Here is a 24,452-nt window from a genome sequence, read left to right on the forward strand (position 1 = left end):
TCCTTTTCTTATAGAATAAAAATCGTTAAAGTTTTGTTAACATTTAAATGTTAATCTGTGATTTTTGATAGGAAATTATGAAGGTTAACGGATGGACTACTTCTACCAGATTTAAATCACATGTAGCAGATATATTTAAAAGTGTAACTTTTTAAAGTAGAAAGTATTTATGTTCTTCACAATGATGCGTAAGGAGTTGCGCCTAAATTACACGAATGGTGGACTGGGTTAAAGTATCCATTTCCATCCATACGTTCGAGGTTGAAAATGAAGTCCATTATAGCGAATAGGCGGAGGAACTCCTTCGCCATGCAATGGCAACCTAATCCCAGGGAATCTCCTCATCAGGGAAGGCCACATAACTCGTGTCTTCCTCACATAGAGCAGGGTGCTTGATATAAATCAGATGCTAAAAGATATGTCGTCGTCGTTTCAGCCCAAAGATGCCCGCTGCAGGGCATAAGCCCCTTCAAAAATATGGGATATACCATAATGGCTACAATTGGCAGGCAAGTTGGCAATAATAGTGTGGTATTACGGTACACAGTAGACGCTGCTGCCCTTCCTCTCGAAAATTGTTTGAAAAGAATGGCGATCCTATGTAATGATTGTAAAAAGTGTGAATTATATTAGATTGTCACCCGCAGCCTACGATCGCAAGTCTCAATCCTCAACGCTGAGCTACCACTACGTATAAATACCAAGATATATTAAAGAAAGAAAAATCTCTTTGAAATCGAAAGTGGTGTTCAACTTAAATTAGACCAAAATGCAAGATCATTGCAAAATAAAAATTTTTTGATGTAATATTGCGTGTAGCTTCGACATAGACTTGTTTAAACTGTTTATCTGGAAAATTATTAGTCGATTATGGGATTATCTATAGTTTAACCCGTTCCACATAAAATCTACTTCTTCAAGAAGATAAAGTTGATTTAAAGTTAACAATGGAGTCAATTTGGCTCCTCTACATACAAGTCATATGAAAAAAAGTTAGTATCTTCTACATTTGAGTCTCAAGACGGTGGATCCATTGGACACGGGCCTCCCCTTTAGATTTCCAATAAGATCGGTTAAAAGCAGCCTGCCTCCAGAGTCTCCTTAACCAGTTTGTGTGTCTGTCTGAGTGGAAATCTTTTATTGCGCTTGCCAGTTCGTGGCTGCAACTTTAAAATCTTAAGGCGACAGCAGCATCAGATTTGCGCACTTTGTGGTCTAGACCACTGTGTGGTATAGACACACAGGTGTGATATAGACCACTCTATGACTCTCTGAATTTGCCAATGAGGTCGAAAGTAAACGACGATCTATGTTCGAGTGCCGTAAGTCAACGCTGGTGGAAATGATAATTTGTCTTTCTCTATATTTCATGAATAGAATAATTCATTTAATCATTAAATTAATTCAACAACATTAATAAATGTAAGAGGAAAGATAGGCACGACAACGCATTGAAAAATTCTTTTCTTCAGTGACCGTGTATGGCTTCTCCTTATCGATTACAGCCATACATGTCGTTGGCAGTAACTTAATAAAAGCGTATTCTCAGTATATATTAATGCTATGTTAACAAACCAGTTATATACTTTTATTATTATAAATATTATAGCTTTGTAGCAATTCACTATAATCTAATGATTCTGTGAGTAAATATTTTCGCTGTACAAAATATGGTTATTAATTATACTATTTATTTACATAGGTATTAGGTACTTAAAATAATTTATTTCCTATTCAATACATTTCTGTAAAATGTAACGAAACATTAAATGATAATACGCAGCGTTAAATGAAAACATCTCCATAAAATTATCATTTAAAATAAACAATACAATACAGTGACACCAATAACAAGACGATGATAATATACATATATATATGGATTAAATTTATCAACTAATCAAATATTTAACAACTCGACATTAACTCTTTACGTTCTTTATTACAATGTAAGAGGAATTTATTGACTTTTTATTACTCTGTGGCATAATAATTTATTTTTTATGATTAATTAATGTTTTAATGAAACCACAGACGTAGATGATTTCAAGAGACTTTAGACAACGTTTGTCAAGTTATCGTATTTTTATAGCCAGATAACTTCATAGGAACACTTTATTAATCTTTATATTGCAAAGAGAGATCGTTTCCACGTTATTTGAAGAAAGTATATATTTTAGTGACATTTTTTTTTGCAGATTATATGCATTGAAAATTTTAGGACAAAATTAAAATCACTATAGTTTATCATATTTTACTGTATTTACAATATTTATTGACGAATGAAACAGCTCACTGCGAGACAACGTTTAAGCAAGTGATATGAGTGCTGCATCAAGAAGCTTAAATAGAGAAAAAAATCATTGCATGTTATCAGTACATATTGTATTACTTATTTAATAATAACTGTTAGTGCAAATGGTTAAAATCTTTATATGAATATATAGCTGTTTCAATAAATCGTTAATAAAATATCTCTAAGAGAAAATCTGTTAAAATCTACACCAGTTTATTTATGTACCACAAAAGTTAAAAATTATAATGACTCAAAAAGTTGACAATTACGGTAATTTAAAACAACTAAAATGCCCTGATAACCAAATGGAGGCGTGGGAAGTCTCAACTAGATCTCGTCAGTTACATACTTCCTGTTTTAATGTTTATTTAACTCTATGCACTCTAAATCCGATTTTTGCTTTCACAGAGAATATGCCGTAAAGTTATATTTATAGCATTTAAAACAAATTGCAGTTTTCACTTTGACATTTATCGCATATAAAGGTGTGGGTGAAGCCGACGAAGGTTTCATTTATAACTCGACACTATCCGATAATTTCCATTTTATGTTTTCTAATTAAACTTCTTTTCAAATATGAAATTTTCAAAAAACGCCTTAACTAGTCATGTATATTCTGTAGACAAATTTATAACTAATGTTATTAAAGGCAACTTAACTTGGGTAAAGATGCTCAAAATAAACCGCAAATCGAAGGTCTACTATCCAACAAGGTAAGCAACTTCGTTGTTAAAACAAGAATTCAAAACCATATAACTGAAGAGTAAGAACTGGTTATAATTGGCCCTAAACTTGAATTCAATACATCTCAATAAAGGGAGTATTATTTATGCTTCAGATTAATGCTAAAAGAAGCTGTGTTAGACACATATGCGAAGTGGAGTATGGCAACGTATACGGACTTTATGCACCGTAAGCGAGTCAAGGTAAAAATACAGTCATATTGGGTTTAACAGCAAAACTGTTACATCTCCAATTCTGTCTTAACTTTCACAGTCTAATAAAAATTTGAAATACGTATGCAGAAACAGGATATGAGACTAATTTCCATTCATAAAGCCGGTGGCCCTGATTGGCGATAACGCGGAACAACAATCTCTTTTGTAAATTTCAATCTATAAGTTTTTATAAAGCCATGTTTGTTTAGAGAACTAATTTTCAGTAATCTAAACTTATTTTTATTGCGATGCAATGTTACTTACTTACTAAGCCTTGACATCTTTACTTAAAACGCATTTTGGCTCCGACATTACAAGGTTCTTTTTTTTTACAAATTATAAAAAGTTGTACTACTTGCCCACAAACAGTAGTTAGTACAAAAACATCTAGTAATGCCTAATGTCAAATCAATAGAATTGTCAATAAAACTATATTCTATCAAAGTCACAGTACAATTTTAAAACAAGTTATCAAATGTAGTCGGCCGCCGCAGTTGTTGTCAAATCCAAGAAATTAATTTTGATAACTTAAATGATTCATTTATATGGGAGAAAAGAAATAGGGGAGCTTAGTATTGGTATTTCAATAGCCTTATCGTTCCAAAAGTCCAGAATTGCTCACCTGCCCCGCAAGAGTTCTTCCAAAAGTCGTAGAACTTACTGCACGCACACATCGTACGAACGTCACTTCGCACTAAAGAAAATAAATGTATTTTTAAACTTCACTCGTATAGTTTTGCAATGTTTTCAACCAGTAAGCAATTGTACGATTTGGTTAACTCTGATGTTCAGGGGAGTTTGCGGTGATCGCTCGTAACCAGTACCGATGTATACATGTCAAAATAACGGCTCAGATCGCGGTCGTCTTTATACCGTTGTGGCGTAGAAAGCGTGTCCAGGGGAGGGTGACGATCGTCATCGTATCGGCCAATGCCGGCGGGACGATGTCTGCGTGTGACAGTTCGCGGCAGACGGAACGTGCTACCTACACGGGCGCCTTCGGACAACTGTCGTCCACCGACTGTGGCGCATACAAACGCTCGCGCCCAACCGAGTCAACCACTAGATTCTAATGAAACCGGAGAGAAATGTACAAAATTTTGATTCACTCTGATGAGATTATAAAGACCGAGATTGGCGGTACGACCCTGTGATACAATATTAAATAGAATATTTAACACGCGTGAAATTAAAACGTATCTCAAAGAGAGACTACTCTCTGTGCGCCTGTTACGTGCTACGAATTAAATAAGTTTTATAAGGAGTTATTTCAAGATGTCTATCTTTTGTAATTAAGAAAACCTTAGACATAAAAAATTAAATTACGGTAAAACAATCATAAAAGAGTTCAATGAATTTTATTAATTCACATAAAAATGAAGTAGTATCACAAATTGTTTCTTTTAAAATAATTTTTAAATTTTATGGTCAAATAGTCAACCATAACATTAAAATACCAAACTATTAATCCCTGTAACCATACACTAACGTATTTTTAAAATCATTTTTTTTAAAAGAAGCGCGTGATTTTTATAATCAAAACAACGTTTTGTTCGTCAACGTATTTGCAATTCATTAAACTACAGTTATTTTTTTAGACAAGGAAAATAATTGTATGTAATGACTGGGTGAGGGCACTAAGGCTTATCTACGAACTACATATTTATTCCCAAGAAGCCATTGTCGTTCTTAGATGCAAGAAAAAGGTACATAACAACGTGGATTGTTCATAATACTCGTAAATAGTGACATAATTTTTTCATTATTCTGTAAACTTAAACGATTTCTATAATATTTTTTTCTTAATGATGACAATATAGATGCGTTTAAAGTGGTGAAAGATTATAATGTTTTTGATATATATGTAGCTGATTGCTTATAAGACAAATTCTTTCAGAATTATGACCTATGAATTTCAGATATTCAAAATTCTATTTGTTAATCGTTATAAAATTTTGCAATATTTTTTAAAATATTAACTGACTAATACTTCAAACAAAATTACAGTTCTCTTAATATGGAGTTAATTTAATATTTCTACCATAGCTAAACCTATTTCTGTGGATGTAATCCTATTCATCATCACCATTATCGAAGCATACCGGAAGCAGCGCGCATCCAGCTTCTTGTGGCAACCATAACAACGTCGCTTGCCGGGTTTCCTTTTTCAGTTTAGAACTTTAAGAGGTCCCGGTAGCTTTTCGTTTTGCTACCATGTTGACTTGCCGACCCGCTAGGCTATGTCGGACACTTACGTTCGTCAATTTTTATGTTACTTTGTACATTTACTATACTTTATTTGTTCAAACTGTTGAAAGAGAATTTATTTTTTATCTGTTATGCTTGTGTACAGTTTTAATTCGTATGTTGTCAATAGTGCATAATATATCCTGATATAATTTTCCATGTGAAAGTGATATTAAATGAAATTAAACATCTATTAGATTATTACCTACAGTAATATTCAATAATATACAATTATCATAGGTAATGTATAAATATAAGTATATATGTGTATCCATATATTTATTAGCTTTTATACAAATATGCATAAAGGCTATTATGCCTTTGCATTATAAATGATAGTTCTACGGTTCGACAATCGGACACTTTTTCTGTTTCTGTACGGAATTTGTTTCTGCAAAAATACGTTAAGGTCAATGGAAACTCGTATGGTCAGTATAATCTATAACCAGTTCTATCGGAGTGAGATAATGGCGTCATACAGAACGTGCTTCCCGGTGGCTATAATAGGCTCCGCGTTATTATTTAATTTGTAGCCGAACGACCTTCTAGCTTTATATACTTAAGTATATGTCAAGTATATTCTGTCTATTAGTATAAGCATAAGTCAAATTAAATTGTCAATAATTAAATTGCTTCCAATAAAATCAATAAATGTAACGAATAACAAATGTGAAGAAACTGAGGCTCCTGACAAAGTCTCTCGAATATAGTTACTGAAATTTAGTTACTTAAGGTATTGGATTGAAGATCATAAACCTGCATACACAGCTTAGGGAGTCCACTCACAAGTTGGGTAATCGACCTTCTTATAGTATTCGGAACACACAAAATGCAGGTCGCTTCCTCTTGGTCCTATTGGAAGATTATGGAGAAGATCTATGTCCAGTTGTGGACGTACTATTGCTGTAATAACAAAGGTGATAGAGGTCTTGGCTAAAAACAGTAAGTGATAATGATAATGAAAAAACTGTTATATTTTAGGGTAGAAGTAGGTAAACCTTTTTTTTTGTTTCAAGGCGAAAATCTTCTGGCTACTCAAGGTCAGAAGTCAGGGTGGCAGGACAAGCTTTTGTGGATTTCTACTCTATCTACCTAAACCTTTCGACAGTCGACCTCCGTGCCTATGAAGAGGCCACTGAATCTCCCACAGAACGCATAGGTGCCCCCCAGTACTGTGCCAAGGCACATCACTGGGCTAAGCTTTACCTTCGGAATCCTCGCCAAGGATAAGAAGATTATGAAATATTCCTATCCAATAAACTGCCCTCGGTGTGCTGAGGGGTCCCGATATCTCTATGTTAAGGATATCACACGGTCCTAGCCCCTAATCTAGACTAGACGGCTACTAAGAAGAGTGACACTACGATTTAATTACCCTATAAACGAGGAATGTTTGTTTTATATTAATGATACAAATAAAGTAATAATGATAATTGCCTATCATCTAACCTTAACAAGAGAAGCTATTGAGCAACAAGTTCTATAAATTTGCGTGGTTAACATAATTATAAAACTCGGTAATATTCATTTTAAAATTATTTAATTACGATGCTAAGGAATTTAACTGATTTACGCGTTTACTTTACAATACTTTCACAGGCGGTAATGAACGGAGCCGGCGCCATTTTCTTGAACTAGGTCAAGTCTATCAAAAAGGTCCATTGTAGTTTCAGGCTTGCGGGAAAGAAAACGTTTGACTCGACACGCAATTTTCAACTTACTTTTATTCTAATCGTGAGAGAATTGTGCTTGGCTGTAAATTTGATGTTGACGATTATTACGATTATTAACACGTTCTTTTCTTGCAGTACTTCCGTTGAGACGAAAAAAGTAATAAAGACGTCAAGTGAGATACCATACCTTATAACAAATGTAAGAGAATTGTTATTGACTACGAATTGTAACGTTAACTAATAATGTTTAACGTTAACTATTAATGTAACGTTAACGATTATCAACTCGTTCTTTTCTTGCAGTACTTCCGTTGAGACAATAAAAGTAATAAAGACGTCAAGTGAGATACCATACCTTATAACAAATGTAAAAGAATTGTTATTGACTACGAATTGTAACGTTAACTAATAATGTTTAACGTTAACTATTAATGTAACGTTAACGATTATCAACTCGTTCTTTTCTTGCAGTACTTCCGTTGAGACAATAAAAGTAATAAAGACGTCAAGTGAGATACCATACCTTATAACAAATGTAAAAGAATTGTTATTGACTACGAATTGTAACGTTAACTAATAATGTTTAACGTTAACTATTAATGTAACGTTAACGATTATCAACTCTTTCTTTTCTTGCAGTACTTCCGTTGAGACAATAAAAGTAATAAAGACGTCAAGTGAGATACCATACCTTATAACAAATGTAAAAGAATTGTTATTGACTACGAATTGTAACGTTAACTAATAATGTTTAACGTTAACTATTAATGTAACGTTAACGATTATCAACTCGTTCTTTTCTTGCAGTACTTCCGTTGAGACAATAAAAGTAATAAAGACGTCAAGTGAGATACCATACCTTATAACAAATGTAAAAGAATTGTTATTGACTACGAATTGTAACGTTAACTAATAATGTTTAACGTTAACTATTAATGTAACGTTAACGATTATCAACTCTTTCTTTTCTTGCAGTACTTCCGTTGAGACAATAAAAGTAATAAAGACGTCAAGTGAGATACCATACCTTATAACAAATGTAAAAGAATTGTTATTGACTACGAATTGTAACGTTAACTGGATCAATAGTATCTTCGCGCTGAACTTTAAAGTTCATTAACAACATAAAACATTTTTCGTGCACAAATCTTTTTAATTTTAAAGCGTGAGTGCCAATTATTTGGAAATTAAAAGCTCTTGATAGTTATATGCCTAAATAGTATAACACTGGCTTAATTAAGTCATTATTTTAAATGATTATTCACAAAAGGTGATCCACAGTGACAACATGCGCACTTCACGGGAATGCACGAAGAACCATATTTGATACAAAATAAGAATCAGAGTGCGCTTTCCTATAATGGCATCCATCAACTTAGAGCTACGAAGGTTCCAAACATGTCGTGATATAGGAAAAGCCTTTAACGAACGCTTTCACGGTCACTTTTACAATATTCTTTAATACAGTAATTAGGGCAATTCGTGCCATTTACTATCATTTAAAGAAAAACCCTTGACGTCTTAATAGAAATGAACTTTTTAAATTTATTACATGATAATTAAGAGACGAAATCCAAGTAGAGTGTGTATTGTAATCAAAAAAATTGTAATGTAATGTAATCAGTTGTACACAAAAAAGTTACAAAGCCGTGAGAAAGGTATAACAAGCGTATCTTCTAACAGCATATTATTAATATTTGCTAATGAATGCTCTGCGATAGCCTCCTGTGAAGGAAGTATTACAAACGGCAGGCATAATAGTTAATAGGCCATGACGCCCTTTGTTCCATTTAACTACCTTATGGAAAGGGTCGAAAAGTTATGTTAGAAAAACTGACGCTACTCATTGTAAAAGTTTTTAGAAAAGCTATTTAATTAAGCGTATTAGATGGACTATGACATTTCTCACTAATATTGAGTGCAGTGGCGTACCTAGAACTTTTGCCGCCCGGGGCGATCTCCAGTTTGCCGCCCTTTCTATTATATGTCAATCAAATAGTGTTTGATTTAAAAAAAATATTGATATATCACTTCAAAGTAATCATATAAACTTTTCAAAAGAAATGACATTTATAAACTGACATCAAAAAATTTTAGTAAGGAAAAATTGCCGAACAGAGTCGTAAAGATCCTTTTGCGAATTCAACGAATTTTAATAATACAATAAAATAAAATTATTATCTTGTTCTTGAATTAGAATCCAAAATTTACACTAAAATGCATTTATATACACCGAGGAATAATATTCGAAATCATAAAGTTAATCATAATTTATATAAATCAAATATTAAACTTATAATTATCATTTATTATTCAAGAATGAAAATAAATTTGAAATGAAAAAGTTGCTTTTTACAACTATAAGTAAAGAGAAAAAATGCCGCCCCATGGTAAGTGCCGCCCGGTGCGGACCGCACCCACCGCCCCCCCCTAGGTACGCCACTGATTGAGTGGCATATTGTGATTGAAATATCGATAAAATAGTTACTGTGTAAAAAAACTTAAGAGAGCTTGCAAAGAGCTGTCAGTTGTTAAACAAAAAAATGAAGCATGGTACTTAAATTGCATAAAACTTAAGTTATTAATCTGCTAAGCATATGTTTTGATCATGGGCATGAGCAGTGATAGCCTAGCGGTAGAGGACTGAGATTTTCGACAATCTTATATAATTCACACTTTCTCCATGAATTATATACGATTTCCACTGTTCACAAGCAAGTTTCCAGAACATTTTAATCGGCAACTCGCCTGGCAAGTGTGACGATTATAGTATATCCCCCATAGGTATATTTCGATAGTAACCCTGCCTTGCAGTAAGTATGTTATATATGTATATATACATACACACACACAAGTGTGTGTATATATATATACATATATATGCATGTATACATATATATAAAATTATTGTATTAGGTCAATGCTTGAGTATAAATTCTAAAGAGGGAACACCTTCAGCCTAGTTCGAATAACCTTTTGATATAGACCGTATACTCGTCATGTTAATAATGTAATAATTTTAAGTTAATTAATATTTCTTCTTAAACCAACATGGGCTGATTCATTAAAAATTATTAAAATAAAATATGTTTCAAGAAATTATTAAAAAGAAATATAAAGTTAAACAAAGATCTATATTGGTAATCTAGGAAATGAAAAGAGCCGCTATTTCTATTTTTAAACAAATCCATTTATCTCAGAAGTCTAAGACTATAAGCAACACGTATTTCATACTCATTAACATTTTATTTATAAATATGAGTTACTTATTTGTGTAACAATAAATATAAATATGTATGTGACGCCGTCATTGGTTTGCATCCACGCAGAATATTAATAAACAAAGAAAAAAAAACGATCATGTCGCATGGTTTGTGAATTATTCTAGTTAAATAAAAATATGTAGATTATTCCTATTTGTCAGTAAGGTACTATATTTTGCCTTAAACGTCGCAATGTCTGTCGCAAATTTGCAGGAAGAAACTAATGGCGTAGAACCATGGTTCGTATAGGGATGTTAATATCAGTTAGTATAAACTGTTTACTTTTGTCCTGATTAACTTTACCTTGTATGAGACGAACTTTTCCTACACCCGTTGTCAACGAGAGAATGACAACGCTTTCTACTGATAGCAAAAGAGCTTTCGTTAATAATATTGCTAAGGGCACGTCTACCGGAGGAAATTACCTTGCAACTTGACCTGTAGCGTCAGCACGTGATTAGAAAGTTGTTCTCTGATAATACTATAACCGAATCAACCATCAGTAAGCAAATATAGCATATTATAAGTAAGTAATATGCATATTCGCAACACTTTAATCACATGTAGTTATTATATAGCTGTATTGTGTACACTGTACTCAAAGTAACTTATTATAATTCAAAAGTGATTTGAAATATAATATGTTAGTCAGTAAATATTCGTTTTTATATATACATGCATTTATTATAAATATGTTAATAATATCTATTGCCAATCAAATGATAGACGATATTTTTTTTTAAAAAATATTTTTTTTAAATACGTGTTTTTGAACGTCATAGAATTGGAATGTCACGGTTGACATATTGGACGATATCAAGGTTTTCCTTTGCCGGATTCACAATATTTTATTCTCTTTATATATAATTGATTATAAAAATAATATTTAAAACACTATATTCTTCTTTATTTTCCTTCATTTATAACGGTGTAAATAAAATAAATATCATATTGCTAAAGAATTGAGTTTTATTACTTTAATAACATTCAAGTTGAATTAATAATTATGATAACAGATAACAACTATTAATACCATCAAATCGAAGGAAGTCAAACTACTTGTTGGTAATTTATCTGTATTGACGTCTATGTATTATTTCATAAAAAGAACTCTATTTTATGATGGATACCCTCTTGTAGAATTACTGAGTTAGTAAGTGTTTTTGGTGTTGCCATAGATTGAACACAATGAAAATTAGGTAGAAAAATTAATAAAATATAGTTTGATACAAACAATAGTTAAGCTGTTAATTGAACTTTCTAAATTAATTTAAGATACGTTAAATACATACCTAGTTCGCAAACGTGATGGTAGGGTGAATATGTTGTCGTTATCGTCAGCCTACCTTCATTTTCATGGCCACTATACCCATTCGATGGTGTCTGCGATATGTGTTGCGAAACCCCACTCACCTGAAAATAAAAGGTAATGTAAAAAACTTGAAACTTTAGATACCAATTGTGAAATACAGAAAAGACGAAATTAATTTCCAAAATTCAAAATCAAAGAAGTATGAAAGTTAATAACAGAATACACAAAGAATTCGTCTAGAAATTTAATATCACTTCAAACAATGATGACCATTTTGAGATCATTTGATTTTGTGCACTTTTTATTAAGTTGCACAAAACCCAATGGCCTCTTTATATGTAACGAAATAAAATTCCTTTCTAGGACTAAAGTCAAAATTTCATTAAGTAATGTAATCATTTTCGGAAAAATGTTATTTTTCAGCATTGTGTGACACAAAAATTGAAGAAAAATAGATTGTTGTAAGTTTTTTTTTGTTGGCAAGGAAGTAACTAACGTCATTGTTTTAAACAAACATTGTTCTGTAACCCTCACGTGTAGCGTTCACAATTGTAGCCACATCTCACGTGCATATAACAAGCATGTGACTGATACAATACGCTGGTTACGATGTTCTCATAAATAAATGATTAAACTGACACCTGTCTTACTGTTGTTACATTCCAACTCGAGGCATGCTGATTTGCTATGAATATATACGCAGGAAAATATAATTTGATATGAAATACATATAAAACACGTATGTACTAAAACCTCCGCATCTATTTTTAATTTTTTAACTCACCCAAATAGTGTACATATAGGTAAATATATTCATATATATATTTTGATCCTTTTGTGTAACGTTTGCTTTTACCATTTTCTATATATTGTATATAGTGCAATTTTGGAGATTCAATTCTGCATTCTTTTCGCAACGAACTGTATAATGTAAATAAATACAATACATTTGTGTATAAATAAATTAAACGTCATAAATATCCATTTCTAATTTTTATTATTTATCGTAATATTAATTACTCGATATGTATGAAAACATAAAAATGTTAGCTTTAAAGGCTACTTTTTTACGTGCAAATATAATAACGCGATAGAGACATTTTTAGGTTTCCATTAATAGTTACAAAAATTAAGAACTCCTTCTCAAGATTATAGAAATCGATAAAATTGTTAATCCAGTTTTTTTGTTAGTACGTATACCACACGCAATATAATATCACAACTGGGAACGGATACGGGATTAATCATTCAAATTATAAAAAATACATAAGAATCTTTAATATTTTATAATTCTGGATAAAATCTAGTTTAAAGCATTCGAATACATAATCAGGACAATATGTTTATGAAAATAAAATTTATTTATTGACAAAAACAATTATTTTGATAACAAGTATCTACAGGTCACAAGAAAAATAGTGATCAAAGTTTCAGCTCTGCGACTACTGCTGGAGGCATATTTCTCCCATACATTGCTAACAGGATCGATAAGGATAGCCTCCTGCCAACTACATATAACTACAAACAGTGTCTGCCGACAACCTTCACCTCATCTATCCACCTGAACGTCCTACGCTTGGGCTTTAAGATTCAAATCTTTTAAGAATAATAACTCCGATATCGATCCAGCCAAAAAGCCGGAGAAAAGGATCACACCTTTTTCTGAAAACAGAATGAATAACTACGAACTACGAACCCGCGAGCTAATAAATTAAAAAAAAATGCCGTAGATTTCTTTAATTTATTAGCTCCTCGAGCCTTGATTAGCCTAAATTGCTCGAGCCCTGAGATCTAAGAAGCCTGTAAAAGCCAGAACGAGTAACAGCCTAACCAGCCTAGCTTTAAGATTCTGGTTCTGAAGTGAAAATTACGGACTGGCAAGTGCAGTGTGGGAAAATTCATAGAGATATCTAATTATTTCTATAGTTAACACGGTTTTATTCTTCTGTGTTTGCGTGAACCGTAGTTTTTTGTATTTTTACTTATTTTACATAATGAACAGAAGGTAATGTTTATCGGACAAAGATACGATCAAGTCATCACGGTATTATTAATGGTTGATTTTATCAGAATTTTTTATTAAGAAGGTTTTCCTAAAAGAAAAAAGAAAAGTTGTATATCTTTTTCAATTTAAAATGCATAAGAATCGTTAAAAAAATTAGTGGATCCTGCGCAATCAGTGGAGCATGGCTATCGAGAAAATATTACATTCGTGTCGAAATGAAGATACGTTCAAACTGTACAGATTGAGATTCAAATCAATTCCCGATTGGGATAAGAATTTAATTAAAATTGGTGGGCAACGGTGATACAATTGTTCCAAACGGCAAAATGACAGAATAGGTTAGATATAATATTAATTAAGTAAGAAGATTAAAATATATTGCTATTATATTTGCAAAGTCGCATACAGGAATACTTTTATTTTTTAAATTTCGGAAAAAATTATCAGCTATTCATAGTTAAAGTAGTAAGACAAACATAGTTAACTTAAACATAAGCCAATTGAAAGTTTCTTTAATGTATTTTATTACATACAATTGTTAAGCTCTATAATCATACGAATAAAATCCTTGATGAATATTTTATGCCTTAAAAAATACAAAAAAGTCTATGGTTATGTACGACGATGGTATAAGCTGCTGCAGTGTTTGTTCATTCGTAAAAGTATTTATTTGTTTCACACTCACATAGACGCAAACACACAACGTACACGCGCACACACACTTACAATCGTACATACACATATACTTTTCATCATATTAACTTTGCTTTTTGTACGTGTTATTTCCTTTAAAATTTATTATTTTGTTTTTAATGATGTATTCATGTTAAGCAACTGTGTTTCTATGCGAACGTGGGTGCCATTAATATTTACTCTCACTAATGCATTTACAACTATTTGGCGTTTCTCTTTGGATTTATATTTTTAAATAATTTAATTCATATTTAACATTATTTTTTTCATGAAAATATCACTATATAACAATGTACATATATTATAATTTATTTTAGTTAACAACTTTTTAAAATGTATGTACTACTGTTGAATTTTGCACTAGGCTCGCAAGCCTTTATCGCAGAGTGTATCCTCTTAGACTCACTACACGTCGGTGGATATCACGAATTTTTGATTTCTAATCCCATGGTTTGAAAGCTGGTTTTTAATAGTTTCGTTCAACGATGGTAAACATTGGATTTCCTATAATAGTGTTATATTTGAACACAACTTGCAAGCTTGATAAATATTTATTACATTGTTAATGGTTGTTTGACAAGTATCTCATTGTCACGACGGGCAGTTGCACACTGCTACATCCCCTGACGTTTGACATCTTGAAGAGAGATAAGATACACTTCATTTCGTTTAAAACGATCTATAACTAGGTTACCATTTGTAATCTGAATATTCCTATCATCATTTCTACTACTAAATTTCAATATGTTGATATAACTTACTTTATCCTGGAATAAGTTGTGATAATGTTTGTGTTATTACATAACTATAGTAATTATTACGTTAATAGTAACTGATTACAATTTTAATATCTTTAAAACACAAATATGTTTTAGAGATAAGTATTAATTACTAAATTAAAACTGTTATTTCTAAACATTATTTTATTCTAATATCGTAAAATTGCAACTTTACTATAATTTTGCAAACAATGCTAATAAGATTTATTTTATTGATTCGTTTATGTTATTCTTTACTTATTTGTATATGTCATACTTTTCAATTTACTTTATAATGGCGAACTAAATGCCGCATTTTCTACCAGTTAACTATTTATGCGGTGCAGAGATAATTTAAGGTAGGTGAAATAAGTAAATATCATAAAAGATACTCAGGAAAAGGAAAATTAAAAATGGGAAGTAAAATAATCACTAAGATAAAAACACTTTATTTAAATATCCTTATGGCTACTACTATATATAAATATACCAAAATAAATATATTTAAAAATCTACATAGATCATCTATATAAATATTATAAATAGCAGAAACGAATTACTGTGATGATCCCGTCCGCTTGTCAAGAGCAACAGCTTTCGAACTATCGCTTCGAATGGCCAACGATTCCTGATCGTCATAATATCGAGAAGGAGCGCGTTCCAGAGAAGAATAGATTGTATTGCAAAGGAAAAGTGAGTAAAGTCGGTATTATAGGGGAGACATTAAAGTAGTTTAATGATATGAATGCCCTTAAAATATTTAACAGGGTAAAACTTCAATTCTTTAAGTTACGGATTCAATAAGATAAATGCTGAAGTTAATTTTGTATAAGAGTTAAAGTTAATGTTTATTCAATCGCAAGAGTTGCGATTACAGTCAATTAATAAATGAACAGTTATTAACGACTTGTTTATCGCAGTCATGTATTGCTTTTTATGGTTTTGGTGCGTGTTATTGCAAATAAAACTTATCAGAATTATTTTATACTCCCTTTTATTCTATATTTAACAATATCTTTGCTTTTTCGATTTTCATATGCATTATTTAAAAATTTTGTAAATGTAAACTTTCATATTTCTGTAATAATACAGACATATAGAACAGCAACTCCTTGAAATAAAAAGTATAGAAATGTATAAACTGTGTATTCAGTCTAATAGGAAATTATATTAAAAATCAAACGAAACTAACGCAGAAATATGCGGTGTAGTAAAACAAATAAAATCAATCGTTTATTGCGTTTCTGTAACAAAGTTATCAATTTTAAAGTGTATATTCTATAATTATCCTTTTAAATCGATTCTTCCTGCTCCCGTTCCGTCTAGACAGGCATATAGGTACGGCTCAGACGTTATTGTATCTATGTTTAAGGGTAAACATTAGATAATGAGATATTTAACATCCAAGCAATTTGCCTGTGACCTTAGTGACCGTTGAACGTTTTTATTTAGAAAAAATAACAGATACAAGTTCTTGAAGGAGTTTTTCTCTCATCGCATTGTTTTAACGTGATTTTTATTTTCTTATTAATCGAATGAGGATCTTTAATTATCAGAAACACTACACGATAATTTTTAAAATACGAATTTTAGCACTTAGTCTTTGAAATTGTTATATTATTCGTTTCTGCATACTTTTATTAAACATTCTACATAAAAATGAGAAAAATTTCTTGTTTTTACTAGTAACATATTTTGTATAAAACATGCGTCATTAATCTTTAAGATTATTACCACCAAAATGTTCCGGCATAAAATGATCGATGTTCAAATTTGTCAAGCTAGCAAACTATTCATTATTTTAAAAAAAAATGTTGTACTAAAGAATATTAAAAAAAATCATTTCAATTTACTAATTAATTATGTGATAATTATATTTATGACATGGTAATTAAAACATCTGTAATTTTCGCATAAATTTTTATCGTTTGATTTTATACATAAAAAAAAAAATCCGTTATAATGTAAGAGCCAATGTAACAAACATTTTATAATATACTATTTTCTCTTACCATTTAATCGTCGATCAGTAAGGGTGTCTTCCTCATCCCACCACGGTTGTTCCTGAATCCTTCTTATCGGTTGACGGTCAAAATTTCCATAATACTGAAACTCCATCACTAGTACTTCAGAGTTGTAATCAGTTTATATTTTTGAACATTTCACGATTTCAAAAATAAATTAAAAAATGTCTTCTCAACACTGTTACACACACGAGCACTCCGTTAGCGTGGACGCTACACTGATTTGTTATTAACTTGTGCACTAGACATAATTAAGATAATTTTGACGCGTTAGGCACTTGTAATGTAACCCTAAGTTTTATTATTTCACAATGTTCATACGAAGAAATTAATTTTTAGCACTCTTTCGATTTTGTTGCGCACCAACATTTATCCAACTTACCTTTTGTCTGGTGCCTGGTGGATGTTTACCCAAGTCGTGTGAACAGCCGTCAGCAAACACTATCAGGCGCTATGCAAACTCGTTCGAGATAGACTTTTATGAAAACACATGTGAGAACCGGTTGCCACGTTACAAATTTAATAACGTCGATTCACAGAGAAAAATTTTAACCTTTAATATAAGATGCAATCTAGAATAGACAGATTCAGAAACATATTAAACTAGTGTTTAGTGGATTTTTTATAGTTATTTACTATTAAATGGAACCAAGTTAAGTCTTTCTTCTAGAAAGAGATCAATGAACGAATCAAACTCGGCTGGTTAGTGTCTATTATTACTCAATCTTCATTTTGTGTGACCAGCGATGACTTATAGTACTGAAACGTGGTATCTTACCCTTGAAACTTTTAGTAAGATCACAGTCGCTGAGCGAGCCATGAGGAGGGCTATACCCGGGATTTCTATAGAAAATGAAAACAGATATGAGGCGACTCGCAGATGAGTGATACTTTCGTTAACCAACATAGCTGAGCGGGTTGACAAGTCGAAGATACCCAAAAACGGCAAATAAAGTGTAGGGAGTTCATCAGATTCAAGTGCTTACAAAAGGTGGACGCAGATGTAGGTGTCTTCTGACCGGTACTATAAGTAATCTATGTTGGAGGCACTTATCCAGCAAAATATCTTTAATGACTGTAGCTAAATAGAATTAATTCAAAACTACCTGGAGTTATCTAGATCGTTCAGCGGACTAACAAATCAAAGAAACTATACATGGGAAGTCGATTATGAACATGTTACTATGCCCTAACATTTTAGATTTATCGTATTATTTATTGATACTAGACTCCAAGAAGAAGGCTAAGATACCTGGCCTGAAGAGCACGCGGTCTATCGTCAGCCAGTTGTAACGATTTATGTTAGTGATGCCAGAGATGATGACATTACCTTTTTTTTTAAAAAAATACTACTAGCTTATTCTCCGATATGTATAAATGCATAAACATGCATAAACGTTATTTCATTTATAACATTCTCTCTATTTTAAACTTCTACTTTCATTTAAAAATATAATAACATGAACTTATTCACTTAAACGCTACAATTGACGAGCTTTATACTAATAAAGTAATCTAATTACTGCTGAGATGTTTATATAGATACTTATAAATAAAAATATTGTTTACAGTGAGACTTTTGCTATGTATTATTAGTATGAATGTAATTATAATATTTTTGAAGCTTATATGAACTGCGGATAGAAGAATTACTTAAATTTGGGTAAACTTACTTTTTCCTTTTTATACTAATTACGGGTAAAAAAATATTTTATTAACAATACAACATATTTAAACACAAAAGTTCTCTTTTTAATTAATATTAAATGAAAATTACATTTTGACAGAAAAATCACTATTGCTAGGATCTAATATCTTTCTTTCTTCGTCTGTGACTGTAAAACTGTATAGCAAATATTTGGTTTTAATATTTTTTTTTATTAATTAATATTTTCAAATATTTCAAACATCTTTATTTAAATTATTGGTTATCCGATAAATAATTTTTTACTAATATATTTGTCGGTGCGTTGTACTTGTTCGTATTTTTAATTTAGTTTGCCTTAAATTTATTACATTAAATAACGTAATGTAATCCTAAATACCATATAAATTAATAGAGAATATAAATAATAGACAAGTAAAAAGAAATAATTATTCAAGGATAAAAAAACTATAAGCATTAACGCAAATGAAACAAATGTCAAGACATTTTCTTTCGTTCAAGATCATATACAAGTTTAATTGTAACTACAAATGCGATCATATGAAAACAGCCTCTATTATATAATAGTACTTGTTCTAAGTAAAGCGTGCATTAGTTTTATTTTCGTATGGAATAGAGTTCCAGAGTATTTATTTGTAACGTAAGCAATTGACGTTTACACGACGGATAAATTCAGTATCCATTTAGCGCATCCGCTAGCACGTTTGCAGAAACATGCTAATAATCAAACGTGCTTTTATGAACTAGTGGAATATTGGTATAACTTATCTCTCTAAATTATACCTTCACACAATTTGTTAAAATATCACATCGCTATGGTTAGTGCTATTAACTACCGGTTAACGCTATTTTTGTCCAAATCGAGAATGGGTTTAATCAGTAAAACATATCTATATTTTTAAGCTACATAGATATGTATCGTATATTCACTTCAGATAACAGTTGTACAATTAGTCTTTACTCTTCTTAAATATCATAAAAATTTCTTAAACAGTTTTGAAATAAAGAAATAGCCATTTAAGAAATAAATATGTTTCATTCTTATTAGAATATAGTGAAGGTCGCAGGAAGTCGCTAAATGCGGGAAGCGCCATAGTCATAGTGACCATATTTGTGAGAAGACTATACCTCGCAGTAGGCGTCTATCGGCTGACAAGACAGTGATGATTTTATTATTTGTTCGATATTAATAATAAGCGATATTTTTCAGTCTTACTGGTTGTAATGCAAGAGATGTGTCAATGAATACTAAACTACGTTGTTTTCTATATATTACTTTAAAATAATCAAGGTAAAAGCATGAATTAACAATATATTTTACTTTCATTACGTACAACAATTTATCACAGAATATGACGTCAGAAATGAACACTAACTTCATTGTAATCTCGAAACAATAAATTAATTTAATTTTAACTTTAACCATAAAGTTATGATTAATGTATTTTCATTTTCAGATATTTATTAAGACAATAAGAATTAAATAATAAATCAAAACATCTTTATTCAAGTAGACATTTATACGCGCTTTTAAATAGTGAATAATTTTAACGTTATAAGACCTAAGTTACCACCGGCCCGACATGTTGATCTGCTAATAAGAACCGGCCAGAAACTCAGTTAACTCAGTTACTCTTTCAAATTAAATTAAACAATATTTGATGTATACATTATAATATCAACCATGTAAATGAGTCAACAAACCAAGTTCCATACATTTCGATGAAGATATAAATATGTCGAGTCACCTTTTTCAACCTTCCTCCATGTTTACCAAACACGGTTCGTTCAACTGGATGAACCGAATGCAGAATGATTAATTTACTTGATGGATGAAGCTAACAAGATTTAAAGTGTAAAGATAGATCCAACAACGTGTCTTCAAAATTTTAAAAAAAAAACTGATAACGTGACAAACATATTTATTATCTCTCCTCGAGGAACATTTTACGCGTCGGCATCTCCAGAATATGGGACCAGCCGCTGCTTTGAAGCTGCTAATACCCGATCTGGGGAATCAGAAAGTAAATTGTCGACGGATTGACGATGGCAGTCTGGTATTATGGTATGCCAGAGGACGTTTTTGCCCCATCTTCTGGAAACTTGTGTATGAGCAGTGGCAGTCTTATACAATTAATGCGCAAAGTTTGAATTATATAAAATCATATCCCGGGAATCGAACCCGTGACCTACTATCGCAAGTCTCCTAGCTAATGTCCAAGCTAATGACCACCCGCTTCTTGTACTTCACCAGGATATCTTTCAACAAGTCTTAAAGTTAAACTGAAAGTCTTTGCGCAATCGCGGGAACTTGCCAAAATTCTTTGCTAGTTTCAGAATGTCCTCGATATTGGCTGTTACTAGATTTGCGTTTAGCAAACCGATCCGACGGTACGAGAGAACTGAACCTCAGGTCAATCACTTGCTAAAATTAGACTATGCAGGCATTCATATATAATGAATTGAAAAGAACAGTGACGAGCGCAATCGTTCTTGCGACAAAAGCTGTGGCACGTCTTATTAAAACATTCCTAATTTTGATCGCATAGTACAACACGGCCTTTGTTATCATTCCGATTTTATAAAATAAAAGAATTAAAGGTAATAATGTGATCACTAAAAATCTATAAACCATACACTTTAAAAACCGCCTTAATCTGTTTTATCTTCTCGCATTAACAATTATTACATGTAGTTGTAATATAAACGAATTACCTGTCATAATGGGATCTGCGTAATTTCCTTTATGACTTGATAAAAACGTCCAAAATGGAAATGATCTATTTAACTAATACTGATGTCAGGTAATACTTTGAAAATGATTTATCAACTAAAATACTATACTACAAAAACTTTACAAACAAAAAATATCATTCACAATTTGTTTTCTTATTTTGATTTGTGGTAATTGTATCGGTAATTTATAAAAAAAGTTGTTATTTTATGACTTACAGAGGCTATCGATGGTAAGGTTTCTTTGGACATAGTTTAAAAGGATTTTCTAAACAAAAATGAATTAAAACTATGCTATCATCATCATGTGAGCTGATAGGCGCCCACTGCAAGGCATAGACCTCAACAAACAGCAATACAAGTCACAATATCACAATCAATGTCTCTCCAGACGAGATATTATTCAAACTACGTCGGCAACTACAAGTTCCTCTGCGGACCTACACAATTAATGTAATAGTTATATGTAAAATAAATCTACGATAGCTAAATCTTATTACACATGCTTTAAGTATCTGCATTATATTAATGATCTTATGTTGTATTAGTTTCGTAAATCTAAATATCATAGTTAAAATACCATAGAATTTCGCGCCTTATTAAAATCCAGACGATTTGTTTGTTGAAGATATACAAGGATATAAAACGGCATATTCTTATTATTATCATATATAACGGTATATTCGAACAGAAGTATTCTTGTAAAATACTGTTATTTTTAATTATTTTTACAAATACTGTAAGAAGTAGTCATAAAATGAAACGCAATAATCTATCATCAGAAATGTAACGTTGTGATAATGATTTCTTTTTTTTAAATAAATAATTCCAACATTTCGCTTATTATTTACATCTTCACAGCTACTCAAGAATATAATATCAAATGCATTGTACTTCAAAATGAATTAAGGAGGTCATTGATATAAGAAACTATTAGCTGACGCAGTTGATAAGATAAACCGCGCTAAAAATCACTTATTATACTCGACCTATAACTATAAACACGCATACCGTAAATATTTACGTTATGATTTGTTAACGAATGAACCAATTATTATTATTATATTGTTACTCACGTCTATTTTTATTCTTTACAGGTCATCGATATCTTTAATCACACAAACAGCTAAGACTTTTATTCAAATCATTCATAATTACCTATTTAATTAATGAATTATCGCACACTGTTTTAAAATCAATTATAACACAATAAATGTTTTTCGTCTTAGTGCACTACTGTTGAGTTTAACTTACCCTGCCTTTGTTGAATATACTTTTTGACCTAACTTACGCTGCTGTATTTGTAGATTCCGTGGGTGCGAAGGGGCAAGACGCTGAGGAAGCCTATCGTAAAACCTTTTTTAAGGTATCGAAGCTACAAGGGTTTCTGAGGAGACTCGGCTCGGGCCCCTACATGTTACAATTTTACCGGATTAGACTCAAATAGTTCTTATATAGTTCATCACTTTAAATAATTTGGCGGTCTCAGATTGAACGTATTTTTAAAATATCGTTTAAGTTATTAACTAAACATAGTCGATACATAGCTCAGAGCTAAGAATTTTGGCTCCAATTCAGTTTAATGAACTTTAATGATCTTATTAGTTAAGTAAATGTCGCGAGTCTATACATTTTTGGTTATTTTATGTACTAAAGATATTACAGAAAAAAATCGGGCCATGTTAACTTCTATATGAGAAGATATTGGTTGGTTTTTCGATAACTGAGATATAAGTTTTCTTGTATTCATTTTCCTTTTAGTAGTTTTTAATCGAGAAGTTTAATTTAAACTATTAAATCAATACAGGGAATTTAAATTTGTTTATGAATAAAAGATCTTCATCTCTCTTTGTATTTTGACTATACGTCAATTAATATTGTAACTTATACTATTTCTAAATGTATTAATTCTATAATGTGACATGATAGATAATGTCAAATGAAAACAAATTTAAATTCAGAAATGAGATAAATTGGTTCTAACAGTCAATCAACTTTTATCATAACTAGAAAATTCTAGAAACTAGAGAACAAATTATTAATTTGTGTTTATTCCTACAATATCTAGTTGAAAATAACAAAAACACGACAGAATATAATGTCGTGTTTTCTGATGAACAACATGAAATGAAAAAAAAACGTGAAATATGTAATAATTAACGAGTACGTTAAAGAATACCGGTGGTAATAATTCTAATTAATTTTCAAACGTAACAAAAATTAAAAAAAAAATCAAAGTCTGAAATAACACGCAATAAATTAAATTGTAAAAACGAATTATTATTGATGATGTTTAAAATTTATGAATTATGTATATATTAATACCTTTTGTTGAGATAAATATTTATAAAAAACAATATTTAGCTTTTTGCGTCGTGTGCCTTAACTTACAAGGATTGAACTAAACATGCTATTGATAAAAGAAGATGACAGTCAGTGTTGTAAAAATAACCTGTGTAAATTAATATTTCTGAAGTAAATAAAGTTGATTAAAATTCTGAATATCATTACAAAAAGAATTTGAAAAAAGTGCACCGATATAGCTCCGCAACAAATAACAAATATTAAGTACTCACGTGGGAATTGTTTAAATATCTGAACATTGTCACGTATAAAATTCATTTACACGATAAGTATAAAATAAATAATGAGAATGGTCTGTTGACCACAATCGTTCGGTGGAGTGTAACCGAAACACTGAACGCGTATTAATGTAACGTTTTAACTCCAGCGAGTCCATTGAAGGCTTCTACAAACAGCCAACGGTCGTCTGATAAAATTTTCACGTTTCCCGCCGATACACGAAACGCTTAATTCTCTATCATAAGATCGCATGATTCAGTA

General features: G+C 31.2%; 1 protein-coding gene across 4 annotated transcripts in view; it reads right to left on the bottom strand.

Moving 5' to 3' along the window:
* LOC137933374 (uncharacterized) overlaps positions 1-24,452 on the bottom strand; it is a 59,763-nt gene that overhangs the window by 30,518 nt on the left and 4,793 nt on the right. The window contains exons 1-2 of one of the 4 annotated variants that reach the window (XM_068777314.1): positions 24,185-24,226; positions 11,710-11,830 (exon numbers count right to left, since the gene is read on the bottom strand). The exons of 1 other annotated variant lie outside the window; for it this stretch is intronic. In XM_068777314.1, the coding sequence (XP_068633415.1) occupies positions 11,710-11,830; positions 24,185-24,211 (148 nt within the window). In that variant the 5' untranslated portion in view covers positions 24,212-24,226. Of the gene's footprint in view, positions 1-3,856; positions 4,241-11,709; positions 11,831-17,197; positions 17,575-24,184; positions 24,227-24,452 lie in introns of those variants that run through there. 2 more of the 4 variants (XM_068777315.1, XM_068777318.1) reach the window with 2 other exon arrangements.

This window comes from Battus philenor, unplaced genomic scaffold (genome assembly GCF_028537555.1).
Source record: "Battus philenor isolate CCGP_79_NKW_IND1 unplaced genomic scaffold, ilBatPhil1.0.hap1 SCAF_13, whole genome shotgun sequence".
Taxonomy (NCBI): domain Eukaryota; kingdom Metazoa; phylum Arthropoda; class Insecta; order Lepidoptera; family Papilionidae; genus Battus; species Battus philenor.